Source organism: Monodelphis domestica, chromosome 1, assembly GCF_027887165.1.
Source record: "Monodelphis domestica isolate mMonDom1 chromosome 1, mMonDom1.pri, whole genome shotgun sequence".
In the NCBI taxonomy this organism is placed as follows: Eukaryota; Metazoa; Chordata; class Mammalia; order Didelphimorphia; family Didelphidae; genus Monodelphis; species Monodelphis domestica.
This window is the reverse complement of record NC_077227.1, coordinates 424,663,910-424,687,158: the sequence shown is the minus strand read 5'-3', so window position 1 is coordinate 424,687,158 and position 23,249 is coordinate 424,663,910. Positions and strand designations below refer to the sequence as shown.

The 23,249-nt window shown below is 35.6% G+C and overlaps 1 protein-coding gene across 6 annotated transcripts in view; it reads left to right on the top strand.

Moving 5' to 3' along the window:
* Positions 1–23,249, top strand: part of DENND1A (DENN domain containing 1A) — a 728,196-nt gene that overhangs the window by 490,198 nt on the left and 214,749 nt on the right. For all 6 annotated transcript variants that reach the window (XM_007474630.3, XM_007474629.3, XM_007474632.3 and 3 more), the window contains one exon: positions 7,798–7,899. In XM_007474630.3, the coding sequence (XP_007474692.2) occupies positions 7,798–7,899 (102 nt within the window). The remainder of the gene's footprint in view (positions 1–7,797; positions 7,900–23,249) is intronic.

Genomic DNA, 23,249 nt, shown 5'->3' with positions numbered 1-23,249 from the left:
CAAATCAGTGTCTATTCCTTCCTGACCCTTGTGACAAAGGAAAAACCAGAGTTTATCAAATCCTTGGCAGCTCAATGACCTTTGGGGCCTGAGGTGGTATGGGGGAAATGTCACTGCTCCCTATATACCTCTCTAGAAACTTAAATTAAATTAAAGGACTGTTTGACCCCTCCCTCCTTCTCCCTTTCTCTCTTGCCCTCTTTTCCTTTTTTCCACTAAGCCAGTCATATCCCTTGTGAAGGAGGATCTTAATCAATTAATCAACAAACATTTATTAAATACCTACTATTTACAAGGAACTATGGTAGGTCCTGGGGATACAAAGACAAGAATAAAATAGTCCTTGCTCTCAAGGAGCTTACATTTTATCAGGAAAAAATCATTTCCAAATCTAATAGGAATATAGGAATAGAAACAAAATGCAAGGTAATTTAAGGAGGGTGAGACTGCTAGGCTGGAGTCAGAAAGACCAAAGTTCAAATTTTACCTCAGACTCTTACTAGCTATATGATCTTGGCAAGTATTGGGGCAAGTTATTCCTGGGACTTAAACTCTGCCCATATAAAATTGGAAGAAGGAAATGGCGAACCTCTCCAGTATCTTTGCCAAAGATATTCTCTAGACAATTGGTCCACAAGGTCATGAAGAGTCAGTCATGACTGATGGACTCAACAACAGCAGGGCTAAAGAGGGAGAGCACTAGAAATTAGCGGAATGATGAAAAGGTTTCTGTAGAAGGTGATATTTGAGTTTTGAGGGAAATTAATTCCATGGCAGGGAAGTAAGAAAAGAATACATTATAGGTATGGGGAACAGGCAATGGAAAGTCATGGAGACAGGGAGGAAAAAATCACATACGAGGAATAGCAAGGTCAATTTGGCCATGACACAGAGAGTGGATAGGCTAGTCATGTTTATGAATCTAGAAAGGTGGATTGGGGGTAGGTTTTGAAGATCCTAAAGCCAAATAAAGGAACAGTTATTTTATCCCAGAGGAAAGGAGTGCCACAGAAGTTTATTGAGCAGGGGAGTAATATTATCAGGATTGTATAAAGGAAAATTATCTTACCTACTGACTAGAAAATGGAATATAGTAGAGATAGGGAACCCAGTTCAGAGGATATTACCATAGTTCAGGTGATGAGAAGTAATGAGGGCCTGAGCTAAGAGAAGGGCTATATGAGTAATAAGACAAAGGCAGATATGAAAGATGTAGAAGTGAGGAGATTTGGCAACTAATTGGATTTGAGAAGTAAGAGGAAGTGAGGAGTTGAGGATAATATTCAAGATACAAACCTGGTAAACTATAAGGATAGTGGTACCCTTGGTGAAAATTAGGAAGTTCAGAAGAAAAGTAGGAGAGATTATGAGTTCTGTTTCAGCCATGTTCAGTTTTATGGGATATCTCATTTGAAATGTAAGTATTGATTCTGGTTTACAACTCAAGAGAAATTGAAACAGATATAAATCTGGGAGTCATCTATAGAGCTATGGTAGTTAAACCTATGGGCACTGATGAAGTCACCAAGTGACAGAATTTAGAGGGAAAAGAGGGCCCAGGATAGAATCTTGTGATATATTCATACTTATGGGGTGGTGATTTGGACAATGAGTCAGCAAAGACTGAAAGGAAATAAACATGTAGGTATAGTAGTACCAGGAGAATAATGCCATAGAAAACTGGAGAAGAGAGAATACTTGAGAGGAAGGTGATCAGCAGTGACAACCATTGCTGAGGAATTAAAGATAATGTCTCTGAAAAGACCATCAGATTTGGCAATAGCAATATTAGCATTTCTTTTTTTAAAAACTTTTACTTTCCATCTTAGAATCAATACTGTATATTGGTTCCAAGGTAGAAGAGGGTAAGGGCTAGGGAATGAGAGTGAAGGAACTTAGCCCAGGGTCACATAGACTAGTCATTCTAATCCTAGTGAAAATTGCTAGCATTTATATAATGCTTTAAGGCTTTTAAAATACTTTACAAATTATTATCTTATTTTTATCCTCAGCAACTCTGTGAAGTACCTGCCATTATCCTCATTTTACAAATGAGGAAACTGAGACACAGCAAGATTAAGTGACTTGCCCAGTTAGTAAATATCTGAGGCATGATTTAAAATCAGGATTTCCTTATACCCAGACTACCGTGTTCTATCTACTGTGCTGCCTATCTGAAGCTGGAAAACATAATCTACACTGAGTGATGAATTTCAATAGAATGAGCATCAAAGAAAAAAAGGCTCTTGAGTGATGTTAGCAGAACTGAACTTTAAAGGAAGGTACTCAGTGATGTTGGCAAATGGAGAGTGGGAAAAGTAATGAAGAATAAAGAGTATTATAACTCTTCAGGATTTGGGGACAGGAAAGGTTATAGGGGAAGATATGACTGGTGCTGAAAACCATCACTAGAAATTCAGTGTCGTCTGGGGGAAAATCCCATTTTTGTGAGTGCCATAAGGTAGAAGGAACTTGAGAGGAAGAGATCTAAAATGAAGTAAAGCTTATTATTTATGTAATGGCAATTCCAGAGGAATTATGAGATAAGTAATGCAAATAATATTTATCATCATTTCAGTGAGGAGAAAATTGAGACTACAAGAGGTTGACTATCTAGGAAATGTCTGAGGCTAGACTTAAATCCAGAACCTCCCATTTCTAAACCTGATTCTCTCTCTGCTGAACCACCTAGTTGCCCCTCTATGTTGTCTTTTGGCTCTAACATGGTACTATAATACAATTCATCAAGTGCCAATATGTGCAGAACATTGTAATAAGCTTCAGAGCAGCAGTTCTCAACCTCTCAATTTGTAGCAATGAGAATACATAATGCATATCAGGTATTTATATTCCCAATCATAACTGTAGCAAAATTACAGTTTTGAAGTAGCCATCAAAATAATTTTTTGGTTTGGGGTCACTGCAACATGAGGAACTGTATTGCGGGGTCATGGCACTAGAAAGGTTGAGAACCACTGCTCTAGAGGAAATTTAACTTTTAGATGCAATATAGCTTCTCCCTTCGTGGAAGTTATAGACTAGTAGGAAAATAAGACAGCATTTAATGAAAATTAATTTAATGTAAAGCATTTACTATTTGCTTAATATATGCCAGACATTGTAAGTGCTAGAGATACATAAAGCAAAGTAGTCCCTTCCATCAGAACCATTGTAGTTTCCAGTACTCTTCTGTTCAAAATATTTTATTCTTGAATTCTATCCGTTGTATTATTATTCTAAAATGCAAACCTTAAATTCTTTTTGAGAATAATTTTAGGATAAGAAACATGAAATTATTGATGATTAATTTTAATTTTTCACCATTAACCTTTCCTTCCAACTCTTAACATTTTATGATTTAGTTGCTAATGGTCTTAATAGTCTGTGGTCTGAGTACCTTTTCAGCTCTGACATATGTAATATTCTTTACTCTAATGGCTGTTTCAACTCTGGTATTCTGTGCTTCTAATCTTCCATATATGAGTTATAGTTGGGTATATTGCATTATCAAGAACCATGTCAGTCAATCTTCATTCCCTCAGAATGACAAATATAGCTTATATTTTCTTTGAGGGAGCTTAAAGCAATATATATATTTACTAAAACCCAATTTGCAAATCCTCTGGGAATCAAACTCATTTTACTACAGTTGACTTATAGATAATGGGGGTTGAGGGAAGGTTCACTGTTCTCATCACTGGGCCAGTAGTAACAAAGGCTAAAGAAGAGGAGATATTGGTATTCTCTTAGGAATAGACTTTTCTATTCTCACTTAAGAGAGGAGCATTCACTCCACAGGCTTATAGGATTTCTATCCCTCTTTTGCTTGTTGAGTTTCTAATTGTCTTTCAATATCCAACAAAAATGCTACCTCTTAGGGGCAGCTAGATTACCCAGTGGATAGAGAGTCAGGCCTGGAGAGGGGAGGTTGTGGTTCAAATGCCATCTCAGATACTTCCTAGCTTGTATGACACTTCCTGGGCAAGTCACTTAATTTCTCTAGCCCTGATTGCTCTTCTGATGTGTAATCTAATACATAGTATCAATTCTAAGATGGAAAGTAAGAGGTTTTATTGAAACAAAAACAAATACTATCTGATTCATGAAGCTTTCCCAAATCTTCCCCTCCTCAAGTCAGGAAATACCTTTCCTCTCATGTCTCACCTACCACAGTCTGCTCTCTGCTGAGATTCTTAATAGGAAACATTTTGTATGATCTTGATCTTTTGTATCTTAACTCTCTAATAAAATAGAAGTCCTATGAAAACTGGGGCCAGGTCTTATCTGAACTTTTTAACACCAAGCACAGTGTTTTGCACATTGTAGTCCATGATAAATGTTTGTTAGGTGAATGAGTGAACAGAGAACTCAGAGTTAGGAGGCCTGGTTCCAGCACTTAGTAGCTGTCAGAGCAAATCACTTAACCTTTCTAAGTAATAGTTTCCTCCATCCATAAAACAGGGGCTAATACTATTTGCACTATTTAGCTGATAAAAATCTTTGATCTTCATGACAACCTTGTGAAATTAATCTTATAAGGATTATTTCCTCCAATTTGAAGATGAAGAAACTTCAGGGAGTAGGAAGAATATTATGTTTTAGAATTGAGATTTGAACCTAAGTCCCCCTAACCTTTCAGTACTCCACATCACCTCTTGTCACTGCCCTTTACTTTTATCAAGTTCTAAATCAAAGGATTTCTATATTTCGAGTGTTAACAGCCTTGGCTGCATTTGTGATTTAGAGGGCAGGAAGTCAAGCAAGGTCCCTACTGCAACATAAAGAGGAAGGCATTTTTTAATTAATGGGATCAATGGGGAAATGTCACATTTGGTTTTGCTCCTATGTTCAGGAAATGCCAGTTGGGTAGCTAAAGTGTTTGTCCATGTGTGTGTGTTTTTTCATTGCTGAGAAGAACCCACAGCGGCTGGTGGGGGTGGGGTTTGCCTCTGGCAGAGGCCTTGGCATATGTTGTAACTAAAAAAGAGAGGGAATGTGTTCATGGACCTAGCTACATGAGAGCTGTTGGGTGTTCTTCAGTACCAGTTAGTATTTTTAATTGGGTAGGGTTTCTGGGGGACGTTTTTGACATCTGCTCATATCTTTGCCGAATTTTCTTCCTCAAAGTAAGAAACACAAGCTGTGTGGATAGAGTGATTTTTAAAAAATAATTGGAAGCAAAGATGTATCTCTCTAAGTCTGATAGAAGGACTACTTTTTAAGGAGGCCAAAACTAACAGGAAAATGATTAGTCCAGTACATGATGCTCAAAAGCAGATATTCTAGGATCTTTTAGGTCAGTACTCTCCTCCACAGTGGGGGTCTGAGGTCACCTGGGAGGCAGTGGCATCACCTCATATTGTGGACTGACTCCAAAGAGTAGATGACTGACCAGTTGGAAGGTGGTAAGACTGGTTGTATCTCATCCTTGCTGCAAAAGTGCAAATCTAAATACTTATCTCTAACTTATCTCTAACACCTCCTCCACAACTGTATTTATCTCTCAACACTTAACCCTCTCCTCTCTTCTCTGTTTTCCCCATGCTATAAAAGCTTTCAGTTTTCTCCCTTTGAGCTAGGTATGTTCACATGCCATTGGGATCATCTCTAGACTTCATTGCATTTGGAGATAGTAATCAGAATAGGCCTACCTTCCCCTTCTCATGTTAGGTAGAAAGAATGAATCATACAGAATTAGTAGGCATGGATGAATTATGATTTGGATTCATGGGTATCATTACATTCTTTTTTTCCCCAAACCCCCAACTTATCTATCAGACTTCTCTGTTATTTTCAAGGGCACCATCCTTCTAGTCACTCAAATTCCGAAATCCTTGATTTCCTTCCTTCACCCTTCATTCACATATCTAATCAAATGTCAAATCTTAGTTCTGCCTCTAAATCTTTCATATTTGCCTCTGTCTCTCTACTAATACAGTCTCTTAACTTCATTTTAGACCCTTTTCTCATCTTGTTTGTACTATCTTGATGAAAATTTATTCCCCCATACGCTACCTCCTGCCTTTTTAGAATAAATCACCTCTTAGCAAAAGCAGATTTCTCTTGCTGGATTGTTCTAAAAATCAGAGTACTGAATATGACCCTCCACCCTTCTTGTTTTAGGTGGGATAAAATTCATCCAGAATTCCACAGGACGAATAGATATAGATGGGTTGCCTTATTTGCTTTATTTTCCCCCTCTAACTTCACTTATTGTTGAGAGCACTAACTTCAACCCTCTTAGATATCCATTTTTTAAACATTCTTATCATCTCTATTAGAATTGATATTAAGTATCAGTTCCAAGACAGAAAAGAAGTAAAGGCTAGACAATTGGGGTTAAGTGACTTGCCCAGGGTCACACAACTAGGAGGTTTCTGAATCCAGATTTGAACCTAGGACCTCCCATCTCTAGACCTGGCTCTCCATCCACTGAGCAACCTACCCATTTTAAACCTTGGTGTCAAGCTGGACTCTCACTCCATCTATCCAGATCAGATCATTTCTAGCTCAGAACTTTTTTCTGTCTCCTTTTCTCCCTCTACACATAATAACCATTCTAGATCCAAACCTTATCATCTCCTACCACAGTTCTTACGTGTTTCTAAAAGTCTCCGTGCTTTTCTGCCATCTCACCCTCTACTCAATAAATTCCAGTTGCTCTCTACTGACTCTAGGATCAAATATTCCATATTTATCTCATAATTTTAAATGTTTTTAATTTAATGTTTTATAATGTATATGATGTATTAATATAATATTGTATAGGAATAAATTATATAGTGATTTGTGGGGATAGGAATAAGAGTCAACCTGTGATTTCACTAAGAACTGAGGAATATCCCTTTACAAATGTAGGTTGATGTGTTGTCTTTAATTTATACTAAGGGTTTAAGTGATTTTCCCAGTGACTCTCCCTGTCAATCTCTGAAAGAGTTGGAACTTGTGCCAACATCTTTCTGATTCTGAGGCCAGCTCTCTATCTCATAGGTCATCCTGTCTCTGTATATAACATATATAAGTTAAGTATACATAACTTGAACATTTTTAACCAATAAGATTGCATAATTAAGAAAAAAATGGAGACAACTGTTCTTAATGACTAGATAGTGGCTATATTGGAGACATTAAGTACTTTCCTCCCTTCCTCCTTTGAGGCTTTTTTGCTTATGGCACCTTAGTGTAATCAGTGACCAAAAAATCCCAAATTGTGCAATGATAGATCTCTTAGGGAAATTAGAACTTTGAATTGTAAAACATTAAATGATAGAATATTGAACATAATCTATGAAAGCTAGATAAACCTTTAAAATAATATTGAGTAATAAAGACTTATTTTTATCAACTGCTACAAAGTAAAAAGTACTAAGTGATACACTGGAAAATTTTAGCAACTTTGCAAAAAAGACAACATATTATGGTATGAAAAGCCCTTGGTTTGGAATATTAAGACTTAGATTATAGTCCTAGCTCTAATACTTATTTGATGGGTGACTGAGATAGTCACCTTAATACATTGATCCTGAGTTTACTCACCTGTAAAATGGCAATATTACTTCCATTCACTAATTCACAGAGGTATTCCATGGAAAGCAAATTGTAAATCTTAAGACAGTATAGAAATATATTTTATAATTATGATAATATTGGTACAAAATGCATGACATAGTTTATTACTATATATGCTAATATAATATGTATCATAGCATGCTACTATAGAAATCTGAGATGTCATTATTATTAGTAAATGCATTCTAGATTTCAACATATTCTTTTTTTCTATGTGATCATTTATAGAAAGTAAGGAGTATGGCCTTGGAAGATGTTGTGATTTTGAATGTGGATACCAACACTCTGGAAACACCATTTGATGATCTTCAGAGCCTCCCAAATGATGTGGTGGGTAAATGTCTCCTGGGCAAGCATTAAATGTAACCCTGTAATATAGAAGTTAAGGTGATTTGGGTACCATGTCAAAAGCAGTGTTCTGGAGCTAACCTTAATCTAAATGAAATACTCCTAAGATTATTATTATAGCAGCTTTTTGTGGTGACAAAGAACTAGAAATTTTTAGGGTGCTCATCAGTTGGGGGGATGACTGATAATATTATGGTGTATGAATTAATGGAACATCATTTGGTATTAAGAAATAATGGAAAAATAGTTTCATAGAAATTTATAGATACTTGAAAATACCATATGCAAAGCAGTAATATTGTAAATACAAAATACTTTGAAAGACATAAACACTCTGATCAACACTGACCAACCACAATTCCAAAAGATCCAAGATGAAAGATGCTCTCCACCTCCCAATAGAAAATTGATGAATTTAGAGCATCAAATGAGATATTTATCTTTTAAACATTGCCAATGAAGGAATTTGTTTCAATTGTTACAAAGTTATTATTTTTCTTTTTTTCCTTTTTTAACTGGAGGGGAGAATTAGAGGGAGATAAAATAGATTTTGTTAATTAAAAAGGTAAAGTTTGATTTTAAAAGTAAATACCATTATGCGCTTATTCTGCACTAAATTGGAAATAACTGGACAGTTATTCATTTTGATAAACCAATTATTATACTAAGAACATGTCATACTTGTCATTTTAATATAAGCTCCATATTAGAGTTTGGCGGCCACCACAGGATCTAGATACTTATAAATTCGTCATGAACATCTTTGGCCTAGTCTGCCACCTTCATTGATGCCTTTCACTGTTGTTAGTGTACTCAAATGAACTTCTGTCTTCAATGTTAGAAAGCAGAGGAAAAGAAGATGTTTTTAGCTTAAACAAATTATGAGTCAAGGATGGTAATAAATGGTCCCTTCTAGCCATACCATTCCTCTACTTTATGTTCTAGTAGAAAAACTGTGATAGCTTTGAAATATGGCTTTTAGTCTTAATGTTGAAAAAATGTATAAATACATAATGGCATAAGAGGAGACTTGGAAGGAAGGGAAGAAAGAAAGAGTAGAAAGGAAGGAAGGAAGGAGGGAGGGAAGGAAACATTTAATAGTTATATGTAAGAACTTACACATATGATAACTAAAAACTTGCCAATACCAGATATCCAGGAGCCAGAAGCAAGGCCAATACTGAAATTCTTAGAAAAATGTTGTTGGCTGTTCACTTGTTTCAGTCATATCTGATTCTTCATGATCCCATTTGGGATTTTCTTAGCAAAAACATGGGAGTGGTTATCTATTTTCTCCTCCAGCTCATTTTATAGATGAAAAAATTGAGGCAAAGAGGGTTAAATGATTTAATTAACCATACCTTTCCCAGAATCATAATACTTTAGAAACATTGAAAACTTTCACACTCCCTAACCAGTTCTGAAAGTAGCATCATGAAAAAGCCTGAAGCTTAAGACAATGCCTCCCCATCCCCAGGTGAGCAGAGCCCAACTTTAACATAAAGATCAAATTCAAGAAATAGGCTTGAAAATGAGCAAAATCTCCTACAGAGATGGGGGACAACCAAGACACAAACTAGAAGAAAATAACAATGTGAAAAATAGGTACAAACAAAGCCTCAAAGGAAAAATTCTGTAGATTGGACAGAAGCCCAACAAGAATTCCTGGAAGAGTTAAAGAAAGATGAATGGTAGAGGAAAAACCTGGGAAAAGGAATGAGAATGATGCAAGAAAATTATAAAGTAAAAAAGGCAAGATAGCAATTGTCATCAAATCAAAGCCAAAAATCAACTTACTTAGATAATCAGAGAAACTGTGTTTTGCTAAAAGGTAGACAATGAAATAATTTCAGAACATTTTATGGCAAGTTTCTCTGACAAAGGCCTCATTTCTCAAATATATAAGAAACCTCAGTTCCAATTTATGAAAATATTTACCATTCCCCAATTGACTACCTCACACCTGTTACAAATTACAAATGCTGGAATGGATTTGAAAAAAAAAAACACAAAAAACTGTTAACTATTGATGGAGTTGTCAGTTGGTCTATTCTGGCAAAATATTTGGAATTATGCCCAAAGGGCTCTAAAACTGCGATCCAGCAATACCACTACTTGTCCAGTATTCCCACAAGATCTAAGAAAAAAAAGAAAACACTTAATTTATATATTTATATATAATAATATATATATAATAATATATATATAATATATATAATAATATATATAAAAATATATAATATATATAAATATATATAACATATATATAAATATATATATATATTTATAGCAGCTTTTTTTGTATTGGCAAAGAATTAGGAAGAAGACATACTGGCAATAGTTAAATGAGTCATGGTATATGAAAGTGAAATGAGCAGAACCAAGAGATCATTGTATAAAAAGTAATATCTATATGGTAGTGATAATCAACAGTAAAAGACTTAGCTATTCTCATTAATGAAATGATCCAAGACAATTCTGAAGGTCTTATGATGAAAAATACTCTTTTCCTCCACATAGAGAACTGATGGTCTCAGAATGCCAATTGAAGTACAATTTCCTCACTTTAAAATTTTTCCATACTATTTTTTGCAACATGACTAATATCTGTTTTATATGATTTCAAATGTATAATTGATGCCATTTTATTTGCCTTTTAAAATGGATTGGGGAAAGACCTCGAAGGTAAGAGGGAATTAGAAACTCCATTTTTAAAATGTTTTAAATATATATATATATATATATATATATATGTGTGTGTGTGTGTGTGTGTATATATATATATATAATTTTTTTAAAGAAATTATGGGGAGGTAGATTTTAGCCCAATAAGTAGAGCCATCCACCAATATACTTCTAAAGAGCTTCATTGGAAATCTAGCAAAGGCTAAATGACTACATATCAGAGAACAATTCACTTAATTAGAAGGAACTCTCACACAGCTGGAAGCTCAACTAGATAACTTCTAAGATAATGGAAGGCAGAAGCTAATTATTAGAATGGATCTCGGAAGTCTTATGATCCAATCTCTACCTGAGCAATAATCCCCACTCTTAACAAACCTGACTAATGATCATGCAGCTTCTCCTTGAAAACCTCTAGTGACAGGAAGTATATTACCTCCCCAAGCAATCCGTTCCATTTTTGGACAGCTTCAATTATTATGAAGTTCTTCCTTATGTCCAACCTAAATCTGCTTCTTAGCAAGTTCTGCTTATTACTCCTATATTAGCCCTTTGGGAGCAAAAAAAACAAACAAACAAACAAGTTTCATTCATTTTCCACATGAAAGCCTTTCATGGGATTGAAGACAGCTGCCCTTCTCTAGGTACTTCCTTCTTTAAGAAAAAGATCCTGCTGCTTCATATGGCATATTTTTCATTAATCATCCTTGTTGCCTTGTTCTGTGCTTACATCTATCTGCTCTAAAGTACATCTGAGAAGAAGTGCTCTGACCAAGACAGTCTCATCAAACTGTTACATTGCTTCTTGCATCATAATGCTATTGCATTAGTATATTTGGCTGCCAAGTTACAATATTGACTCCCTGAGCATGAAGACCAGTAAAACCCCTAGATCTTTTTCATTGAAATTGTTGTCTAGGTATGTCTCTAATCTATATTCCTGAAGTTTTTTAACTCAAGCAGAAAACTTTATTTTTGTTTTCATTAAATTTCATTTTGAATTTTATTTCATCCATTATTCTAGCCTATCAAGAGCTGTTTAAACTATATGAACACAACTACAAAACACTCTCCACACAATTAAAACTAGATCTAAACAATTGGAAAGACATTGATTGCTCATGGGTGGGATGAGCTAACATAATAAAAATGACAATCCTACTTGAATTAATTTACTTATTTAGTGCCATACCCATTGAACTACCAAAAAACTTTTTTACTGAATTAGAAAAAAACATAACAAAGTTCATTTGGAAGAACAAAAGATCAAAGATATCCAAGGAAATCATGAAAAAAAATGCAAAGGAAGGAGGACTTGCAGTCCCAGATCTCAAACTATACTATAAAGCAGTGGTTATCAAAACAATTTGGTACTGGTTAAGAGACAGAAAGGAGGATCAGTGGAATAGACTTGGGGTAAATGACTTCAGCAAGACAGTCTATGATAAGCCCAATGTTCCTAGTTTTGGGGACCAAAACCCACTATTTGATAAAAACTGCTGGGGAAATTGGAAGACAGTATGGGAGAGATAAGGTTTAGATCAACATCTCACACCCTACACCAAGATAAACTCAGAATGGGTGAATGACCTGAATATAAAGAAGGAAACTATAAGCAAATTAGGCAAATATAGAATAGTATACTTGTCAGATCTTTAGGAAAGGAAAGTCTTTAAAACCAAGCAAGAGCTAGAAAAAAAATCACAAAATATAAAATCAATAATTTTGATTACATCAAATTAAAAAGGTTTTGTACAAACAAAACCAATGCATCCAAAATCAGAAGGGAAGCAACAAATTGGGAAACAATCTTCATTACAAAAACCTCTGACAAAGGTCTAATTACTCAAACTTATAAAGAGCTAAATCAATTGTACAAAAAAATCAAGCCATTCTCCAATTGATAAACAGGAAAGGGACATGAATAGGCAATTTTCAGTTAAAGAAATCAAAACTATTAATATGCACATGAAAAAGTGTTCTAAATCTCTTATAATCAGAGAAATGCAAATCAAAACAACTCTTGAGGTATCACCTCACACCTAGCAGATTGGCTAACATGACAGCAAAGGAAAGTAATGAATGCTGGAGGGGATGTGGTAAAGTTGGGACATTAATTCATTACTGGTGGAGTTGTGAAATGATCCAACCATCCTGGAGGGCAATTTGGAACTATGTCCAAAGGGCGCTAAAAGACTGTCTGCCCTTTGATCCAGCCATAGCACTCCTGGGTCTGTACCCCAAAGATATAATAAGGAAAAAGATTTGTACAAGAATATTTATAGCTGCACTCTTTGTGGTGGCAAAAAAAAATTGAAAATGAGGGGATGCCCTTAGATTGGGGAATGGCTGAACAAATTGTGGTATCTGTTGTTGATGGAATACTATTGTGCTCAAAAGAATAATAAAGTGGAGGAATTCCATGTGAACTGGAATGACCTCCAGGAAGTTATGCAGAGTGAAAGGAGCAGAACCAGTAGAACATTGTACACAGAGACTAATAAACTGTGGAACAATCGAAGGTAATGGACTTCTCCATTAGTGGCAATGCAATGACCCTGAACAATCTGGAGAGATCTATGAGAAAGAACACTATCCACATCCAGAGGAAACACTGTGGGAGTAAAAACACCAAAGAAAAACAATTTCTGGAATACATGAGTTGAAGGGACATGGTTGAGGGTGTACACTCTAAATGAACATCCTAGTGCAAACAACAACATGGAAATAGGTTCTGATCAAGGACACAAGTAATACCCAATGAAATTGTGCCTGTCAGTTGCAGGATGAGTGGGTAGAGGGGAGGGAGGGAAATAATGTGATTGTTGTAACCAAGGAATAATGTTCTAAATTGACTAAATAAACTAATTCAAATGAAAAAAAAAGAGCTCTTTACATCCTAACTAATCAAACATGTTAACTATCACTCTAAGCTTCATGTCATCTTTCAGTTTGATAGGCATGATATCTACATCTTTTTTGAAATCATTGATTTTTTAAGTTTTTTTCAATAGATGGGGCTAAATGCTTCATTAGAGAACCTCCTACACTTGACTTTCAGCTGCTAAAGCCTCCTTGGGTTGTCCATTCAACTTATCTTACCAATAATTTCATCTCTCTTTACTGTTATCTACACAAAAAGTATCAAACGCAGAGCCTGTAACACTCTCCAGTGCAGCCACAACCAAAGAAACTTAAAATCTAATTCGGATTTTTTTTTTATTAAAAGAAAAAAGTAGAGAATGGATAATGTTAATATGTGATTTTCTAAGTCAATATTTGGCCCCCTGTGATCCTTTAGTGATCTGTATTTCTATTTGAGTTTGCCACATTTTGTCTGGATTGTATTGTATTTTACATTAAAGAAACTGGGGCCCAGAGAGATTAAGTGACTTTCCCAAGGTTACACAAAGGAACACTAAACAGGCCCTCCTATTCCAAAGTTAATGTTCTTTCCTTCATACCACATTGCCTCTCTGTAAAGTGATGTGACTTATCCAAGGTAAAAAAAAAAAGCTATCTAAAGAGGGAAGAAGCTGCCTTGTAAGGTAGGTATGTCCTTGTCACTAGAGGTTTGTGAGCAAGAGTCAGGTAATTGATTATTGGTTAACACAGTGCTTTGCAAATAGTATAATAATAAATGTTTTTTTTTTTAATTTCAGAGATGTTATAATGTGGGTTCTTGTTCACATGGGGAATGAAATAGAAAACCTCTTAATAACAATACTGAGAGTATAAAATTCTATCTCATTTAGTGGTAGTGTTCTTTGCATCTCTTTAGGCCTTGAACCATTATTGTCTATTGTATTCCTTTGGGATAATCATGAATCGCTTAGTGATGCTTAGGAAAAAATGTTGAAATATTTTTATTTTTCCCCAGCCAAGATAAGCTGGGGAATATTCAGAGGAAAATAGGCTGATGAAGGACTTTGAATTCATTCCATGTAACATAACTTTCACTATTGTTATTTGAAGGCTTACCTTGGAGAAGAAAAATGAGGTATAATAGAGAGTTGTTGCAGCAGACAAATCTTTGAATTGATGCAAGGTCCAACTTCCTATCAAATACTCTATCTATCTATTGATCTATTGCATGAACTTTTGAAGCACATTTAGAATGACAACGTGCCAAAATTGTTTGCAATAGAAGAAAGAGAAGCAACATTAGACAGTGTTCAGTGATACTGAGAGAAGATACATCTCTTAGTATGAACTGTAACCATGGGAAAATGGAGATTCAGGATGTAAAGTTGGAAGGAAGGGAAAATAGAAATTGTTTGGTCAATCTCATTTTTAGATGAGGACATAGGCTCATAGTAGTGAAAATTAATTCAAATTGTTCAAAGGTACTAAACATGTTGCAGCATTGAGACTAAGAGTCTCACTCTAAATTTAGAAGAGCTTTTACTCTGCCACACTGATTTTGGTAAAGGGTAGAAAAGATAAAAAAAAAGATCAAAGTTGTCTCTTTTTGAGTGAAGGTAACTGGTATTCTCAATACATCATGAAAGGTGAGTACCTACACAACTTCCCAGAAAGAAATCAGTAGTGAAACAACAGAGAACAAAAGGAATGAGTAGAAGTTACAGTGAAACCAAATTCAATTAAATAAAAGGAAGTACTTAATGGTTCCTTTAACTTAGAAATGTAAGGGACTTTAGAGATCACATGGTCTAACTCATTCATTTTTCAAATCAGGAAACTAAGGCCAGAGAGGGTAGATAACTTGAAGATATACATACCATGGTAAGATCAGTGCTGGAGGTGGCATAGATTTGGTACTTATAGCAGTAGTAGTCATAAACTCAAATTCAAATGTAATCTAAGTCCTCTGATTCCAAGGTCAGAGTTCTTTCCAATGCATTAAACTTCCTAATAATTAAAACTGTCATATACAAAATGTACTGTATGAGAATTTGGAATTCTTATTGGAAGTCTTCAGGAATAAGCTTAATTACCACTTGAGGAGTATAAGACCTAAAAGGTCAACTTGAAATCCTGTAAAAGAAAAGTGAGGGGAAATACTCCATCAGCCTGTCTCTAGCTCTACCCATGGAAGAGGGACACCTTACTTGTCACATATCTTGTTTTGTTATGCTACTACAGCTTAAGAAAACCTTCCTTTAGAGCAGGAGCTTTAACTTAGTCTATAAACTTGTTTTAGGGATCCATAACACGAAAAGGTTAAGAACCTCTGCTATAGGGACTCCCATATCTCCCTCACCTGTCCACATACAACTGCTAAAAAGAGCTTCCCAATTGAAAAGTCTGAACAAGAATGACTGAAAGAACTAAATTAAAAACCATTTATGAAGTCTTCTTGTTGGCAAATCTGCACAGAGCCCAGCAATCCTGATTGGGTACTCAATAGCCTGGGAAGAAACAAGGGAGAAAAAGGAAGAAAGGAAGGATGTTACCACCAGGGCATATAAAATAGGTTTTTATTAACTGGGGGGGGGGGGGGGTGGCAAGAGGAGGAGGAGGATCCCTGTTCCCAGTATCCTTTCTTGGTTTTGAGTGGCCCAGGGACATCATTCTTCTGCTAAAAAAAACCTTTAGTCACTTCCTCTTGGTTTTAGGATAAAATACAAACTTCCCAGGGTGGCATTTAAGATCTTTCCATAATCAATCTCTAGCATTCTTTCATGGCCTTCTTTTACTGTTTCCACTAATGTATTTTGTAATCTAGTCAACCTAAATGACCCTGGGCTAGTCACTTACCTTCTCTGGGCCTTGGTTCTTCATCTACAAAATGAACAAGTTGGATTTAATGGACTCTAAGATTCCTTCTGGCCCTAGACCTAGGATCCTATTAACTATTTTCCAATATTGTCCTGCCTTTTTCCATTTCTTCATATTTACATGGAGTACACTCACATTCCAAAGTTATTCCCCTTCCAGTCCTATCTTTGGTTCTACCTCATCCATGAAACCTTTCATTTTCCCAATATTTCCTTTTACATATTTTTCTGGAATCTTTTGCCTATATCTCTCTGTTTACCCTCATTAGGTCACATCTTCAACCATATTTATTTGTGTGTACACATCAAGAGATAGATAGAGTTATCTAAACTCTTTCTCCTACTAGATCATAAATAAGCCTCTTAAGGAGGGAAGATATCTATATTGCCTGCCTAAGGAGGAGGTAGGGAAAGAGCTTTGTAAACAGTAATGAACTATGGAGATGTGAGTAGTCAGAAATAGTAATTGTGTTAATATCAATAATAATTCCCTTTCTTACAAAAAAAAATAAATAACTCATTGGCTTTTTATCATTCTCAGTGCTAGATCTATAATGGTCCCCTTTGGTCATGCTTAATAAATGTTTGAATGAAATTTAAATGAATTGAGAAGTGAATTTTCAGTGGGTCACCCTTGCTTTCTTAGGGAACTTGCCCGTCTCTTGATTGCCAACACTGAAAGGCTTGTTGATTCCACAGTTAGAAGGCACATCCCAATGAAGTCAATCTAAGGTCCTAGCTTTGTGCGTGGTTTGTCAACAATTGAGTATTTTATTAGACTTTATGAGACTTCATTAAAAAAAGTCCAAGCAGGAGTACTGTAGAACATCAGAGGGTCCTTCACCAATAAACTCCCAAACTTCAAGCTTTGGAATGCCATAAATGTTTAAGACACTTCCTTCCTTTTCATTATTGACTTTTCCTTCACTTTTATATCAGCAAAGAGCTGTTTTTTATTGGTTAAAATTTCTTGATTCAATTTCTGCAGGTCTGTTTAAAAGCTCCATTTTCTCTGGGAGGATGTTTGGCGCATAGCAGAGGAAGTCCTGCCAGTGAATTCAATTAGCTGGCATAGCTTGCAGATATTGTACACGGTTTTCTGCGTTCTCCTTTTTTTTCACAACTACTACATAAACACAGCTGGGTTTAATATTTGTCGTAACAAAGATTTAACTGGGATCGTTTTTCTTAGGGGTAATTAATGCTTGAAGCTGCTGCTGCGATGGTGCTCTCCCATTTGCAATCCTCCTCATTTCTTTTCCTTTGGTTATCCAGATAATGAAGGGTGCTCCTCCGGGTCTTTCCCTTTCCTTGAAACTACTTAATACTTGGCTGTTACCACCTGAGAGCAGATACATTTCATTGCAAGAATTGAATTTCTGTCAGTTCTCTCATGCATCATGTGTTGGGAACTGTAAGTGGATCAAGTTGTGTTGATCACAGCAGGGACCCTGTGAAGCAGATCTATTATACATACTTCCCACTCCCCACCCCCACCCTCCCAGGAGCAGAGATGCTTCTCCCTCCCTTGTGCTTGTTCTTTGTGGCTATATTTATGTGATCCACCATGGGGCTAGCCTATCTACATTACTGCCAGTGAATGTATTTCTTCTTCATACCAGAATTATTGTTGAGACAAATTCCACTTTTATCTGGAGAACCACCTCTTTATTCCTGAATACATATTACTTTTCAATGGCTAAAATAAATTCATTGAAGCCCAGCCATAATGAATGACATTTATTTTGATGACATTTAGATTATTGATGCAGTAGAAAATGCTAAATGTTCAACTATTTGTCCTTCTTATCTTCTGTGTAAAACTAGTCACTTGTCTACACAAGTCAAGGCAGAGTTTTTGGCTTCTGAATCTGACTTGGACTTACAAAAGAATGTCATTTTGGAAGTGATGTAAAAACTTAGACCATATAGAATATAGAATGTCAGAACAGTAAGGGACCTTTTAAGAATATAGGATGGTAGAAAATAAAATGTTAGAACATAAAAAGACATCAAATACTAAGAGTTGGAAGGATCCTTAGAATATAGTGTTAGAGTTGGGAAGGGACATAAAGACACAGTATTTTTAACACATAGACTAGCTTCTAACATTTTATGTTAAAGCTGGAAATGATCAGAGTGCAGAAGATTAAAATAAGTATAGCTGGGAGGAACCTTAAAATATAAAGTGTTAGGCCTGGAAGAAAGGGGTCTTAGACCTTAGTCTTAGCCTTTTGTTTTAGAAATGAGAAAAAATAGCATCAAAAAGAGTGATATGACTGGTCCAAGGATATGAAATAAGTTACTGGAAAAGCCAGGACTTGATCCTAGGTCCCATGACTGACTCTAAATCCTGTTCTTTCTAAAATACCATGGTACATTGCCGCATCATATTTATGGTTCATGATTTGAAAATTTATGGTTTTGGAGTTTTTTTGATTGTTTGTAAAAAATCTATCAAACTAATTGTGTAATTATTGTAAGTTCTAGTTTGCTCTTTTTGTTTTGTTTTAATCCTGGGAATTGCAGCTGTTGGTCATTTGAAAGACTAATAGATAAACATTCTAAGTACAAATGACTCAGTTTGGTTTACACAGGTGTAAATATTGGCATCTTAGTACTGTGCTGTGGTCCTGAGGTTTAAAAAAGTGTTTTGTTAGACTTTTTGTAGATCCCATTTGATCAGTAGTGAGAGCTTTTGGGGACATGTTATATATCTCAAATAATCAGCCATTTATGTGTAGTCATAGAATAAAAGACAATGAGAGCTGGAAAAGACCTTAGAACATTGAAGCTGGAAGAAACCTTAAAGATCATCTTACTCAAAGTCCTCCTTTGATAAATGTGAATGCAGAGATTGGTTTTGTATATGAAGGAAATCACATATCTTTTCTTTTACAATTTTGGTCATGATTAACTTAGTTTGAAATAATTTTCCTTCTTTAGTTAATGAAGGCATTTTTTTAAATTGTCCATTTTGTTGTTAGAAGCTGATTTGAGGGAGTGATGATTTTTTTAAGACATAAATTCTGTTTTCAAACATTCCTTTTTTTCAAAGGTAGATTCCATTTTTATTTTTTGCTGTTGTGTTTGCAAGAGAATGCTTCTTGGTTTATTCATGTTGACAACTGAAAAGGCTTGGACCTAATTAAAAGAATTTCCACTAGCACCTTTACTGAACCATTTCATTATGCTGCATTGCACAGATTGCATTTTGAAACATGGTGATAGTTTAAATCTGACCTTTTAAACCTGAACTGCTGGAAATATGGTTGGAGGGGAGGGGGATACTTCTTTTAAAATATTCCAGGAATATATGCATATATATTTATATATATGCCTGCATATATTTGCTTAGAAATAATGTTCTTAGTGAATGACTACCTAGTGATATAAATATACATTTACTTTAAGTTCAAACTTCCCTGGCTCATTTAGCTTAGGTAGAGATAGTTTTATCTGTATTTAATTTGGATGTATGTGTGTGTCTATGTTGCAGCTAAATTGTTTTCAGGGAAAACAAAGTAAATTTAACCACTCTAAAGCTAGAAGAGAACTTAGAACATAGTGTTTTGGAACATGAAACATAACATGTTAGAGCTAGAAGGGATCTTACAATTCTGTATGAACATCTCCAAGAATAAGGAACTTATTTCTAGAGGCAAACAGTTCTTATTTTAGATAAATGATGAGAAATGGAAAGAATAGTAAAGAGTCAAGAGCACTGAATATAAACCTTTTTCCAGGCATCTAAATCCTTGTTTTACAACATTAAATTAATTTCTACTTCAATCATCCTCTCTCATCTTCATCTTCTCATTATTTACTGATTCCTTACTACCTTTAAACATGCCCAAATCTTCTCCATCTTTAGTGGGGGGGGGGGGGGACCTTCTCTCTCTAGACCCTATCATGCTCTCCAACTATCTTTCTGCTTCTCCCTTTCTTAACCAAACTTTAAAAAAAAGGCATATACACTGGATTCTCCTCTCTGCTACACTTCCTTTCCAAATCTCTTCCTCAACTCTTTGCATTCTGCCTTCCAACCTGATAATGCAACTGCAACTGTTCTCTTCATAATTATCAATGACATCTTAATTGCCCAATCTATTGATTTTCAAAGATATTTTCTCATCCCTATTCTTATCCATCTATTTACTTTGTTTGACTCAGTTAATCACTCCCTCTTCTTGGATACTCTTTCCTCTCTAGACACTACTCTTTCCTGATTTTCTTATCTATCCACTTGTTCCTCCTCATTCTTTTCTGGCTCTTCATCCTTCACAACAGGTGTTACATTCTTATCTGTTATTCAGGTCCTTATACTCTTCCCTCTGAATTCTCACATGACTGTATCTGTTCCCATGAGATTATCACCCATGTGCTAATTGTTCTCAGATGTGAACAATCTCTTCCCAGTTCCAGTCTTAGCCCCAGTCTCTTTCCAGAGCTTCAGTACTACATCACCCAATTGCTTTTTGGACATCTAAAGCTTAGCTTGTCCAAAATAAAATTCAGTATCTTCCCACTCCAAATTCACTCCTTTTACAGACTTCTCTATTTCTATAGAAGACATCATTATCTTTCTAGTCTCTTAGGTTCATAACCCTTGTATTATCCTCAACTCCATACTCTCCTTCACTAGGCATATCTCTGTTGTTATTATTATATAGTTGTTCCATTTGTATCTGACTCTTCCTGACTCCATTTGGGATTTCCTTTGCAAAGATACTGGCATGGTTTGCCATTTCCTTCCCCAGCTTATTTTACAGAAGAGGAAACTGAAGCACATAGTTAAGTGATTTGCTTAAGGTTACACAGCCGATAAGTATCTGAGGCCAGATTGGAACTCAGCAAGATGAGACTTCCTCACTTCAGACCCAACACTGTGCCACCTAGCCACCCCAAATCCCATCAATTGCCAAATCTTGCTGCTTCTACTGCCACAACATTTCTTGTATCTAACTCCTTTCCATTAACTATCTTAGTTCAAGCCCTCATTAACTTTCCCTCAAATTATCACAGTGACTTCCTTCTTGGTCTAATCTCCTTAAATAACTTCTTATACTAAATGTATTCCATGTTGTTGGCAGAGTGACTTTCCTTAGGCACAGATCTGATTGTGTTGATCCCCTTCTCAATAAACCCCTAGTAGTTTGCAATTGCCTCTAAGATAAAATATAAACTCCTCTGTTTTCCCTTAACCTCCTTACCTCTAGTCTATTTGGAGTCTAACCTCCTTACCTCTAGCCTCATTGGACATTATTCCTCCTACCATTCTCTGAAATCTATTGGAACCAGCCTTCTCTGCGTTCCTTAAATATAATACTCCATCTCCCACTTCCATGCCTTTACACCCTTGTACCCTATACCTGGAAGACCTTCCTTCTTTACCTCTACCCCATATAATTCCTTCTTTACCTCTACCCCATAGAATGTCTTTTTTCAAGATGCATCTCAAGGACCACATTCTACATGAAGCCATTTCTTGAGCTCTTTAGCTGAGATTGCTCTCCCTCTCAAACTACCTTGTATTTATTCTCTTTATATTTATTCTATACCTACAGATAGGTATAGTTGTTACAAATATGATCCCCAAAAAAAATCACACAATAAAAACTACAGGGCTTATGGACATAAAATGAGATTAGAGGCTCAACACTTAAAAACTTACTCATTTTCCTCTCTGGCTTTGGCTTCAAATTTGAAAGCAATACTATTCAGACTGTATTTTCTTAAAATAAATATATTTTGTTTATCTCATAGAAATCATCAGTAACACAAAAAATGTTAAATGGTTAAGAAATACATACAACAAACAATAAGTAGTCATGATGTCCACAACTTTGGGCTGCTACTTGGCCTGTACCCCTCAAATCATTTTCCTAATATTTCAATCACATTGGAACAAATTTGTATTTTCAAACTAGCATTATAGCAGAATTAACCACACACACACACACACACACACACACACACTTTTAATTTCTCTGAATCTAAAAGATTAATTTTATCATCTATAAAATGAAGGAGCCAGACTAGATGATTTCTAGGGTCTTTTCCACTTCTAAATTCCATGATCCTAATATAGTATTCAGTTTGCCAACTTGGTCTGAGACCAAGTCCAGATAGATGACAGTAACCAATGAAATGTACAAGTGGCTGAGTGCAGGGGTTTTTTGTTATTAAGAATTAGGATGATGTTATTGATACCTAACATTCAAATTTTACAAAGTGCTTTATACCCCTGATCCCATTTGGTCCTCACAAAAATATTGGAAGGTAGATGATAACTATTCCTATTTTACAGAAAAGAATACTGAATTTCTGTGACAAAGGGGAAAAGAAAGGTTAAAAAGTCACAGGATTGCAGGTTTATAGCTAGAAGAGACCTTAAAGGTCATCTTGTCCAAACCCTTTATAAGACAACATTGAGCCCCAAAGAATTTAAGTGACATAATTCAAGGTCACAGAGATAGCATCAGAGCCTAGATATAAACCTACTCCTTCCAACTCTAAATTGAATGTCCATTCCATTGCCCCATGTTTTTTCTGGTATTCCAAACTCAAAAACCAGTACTATTCCCATTATAACACATTAAAGAAGAAACTTAAGGAATAGGAATTGGGCATGACTTGCTTAACACTACATAGGGTTAGTGGTAGAACTAGGACTTAAATTCAGGTTTCCTGACTTGTAATCCATCACAACATCCAGTCTCTCATCTCTGTGCACTTACAGCGGTTCACATGTTTAACTAGGCCTCCCCTTAGACCTCCCTTCTATAACATCTGTTTAAAAGAGAGAGCACCTTATGAGCTAGTATTTCTAAACCCCCAAAATTGCTGCCGACAGGCCCGTTTGTTAATGATTGGACTAGAGCCCTTGGGAGCTCAGCAAAGCAA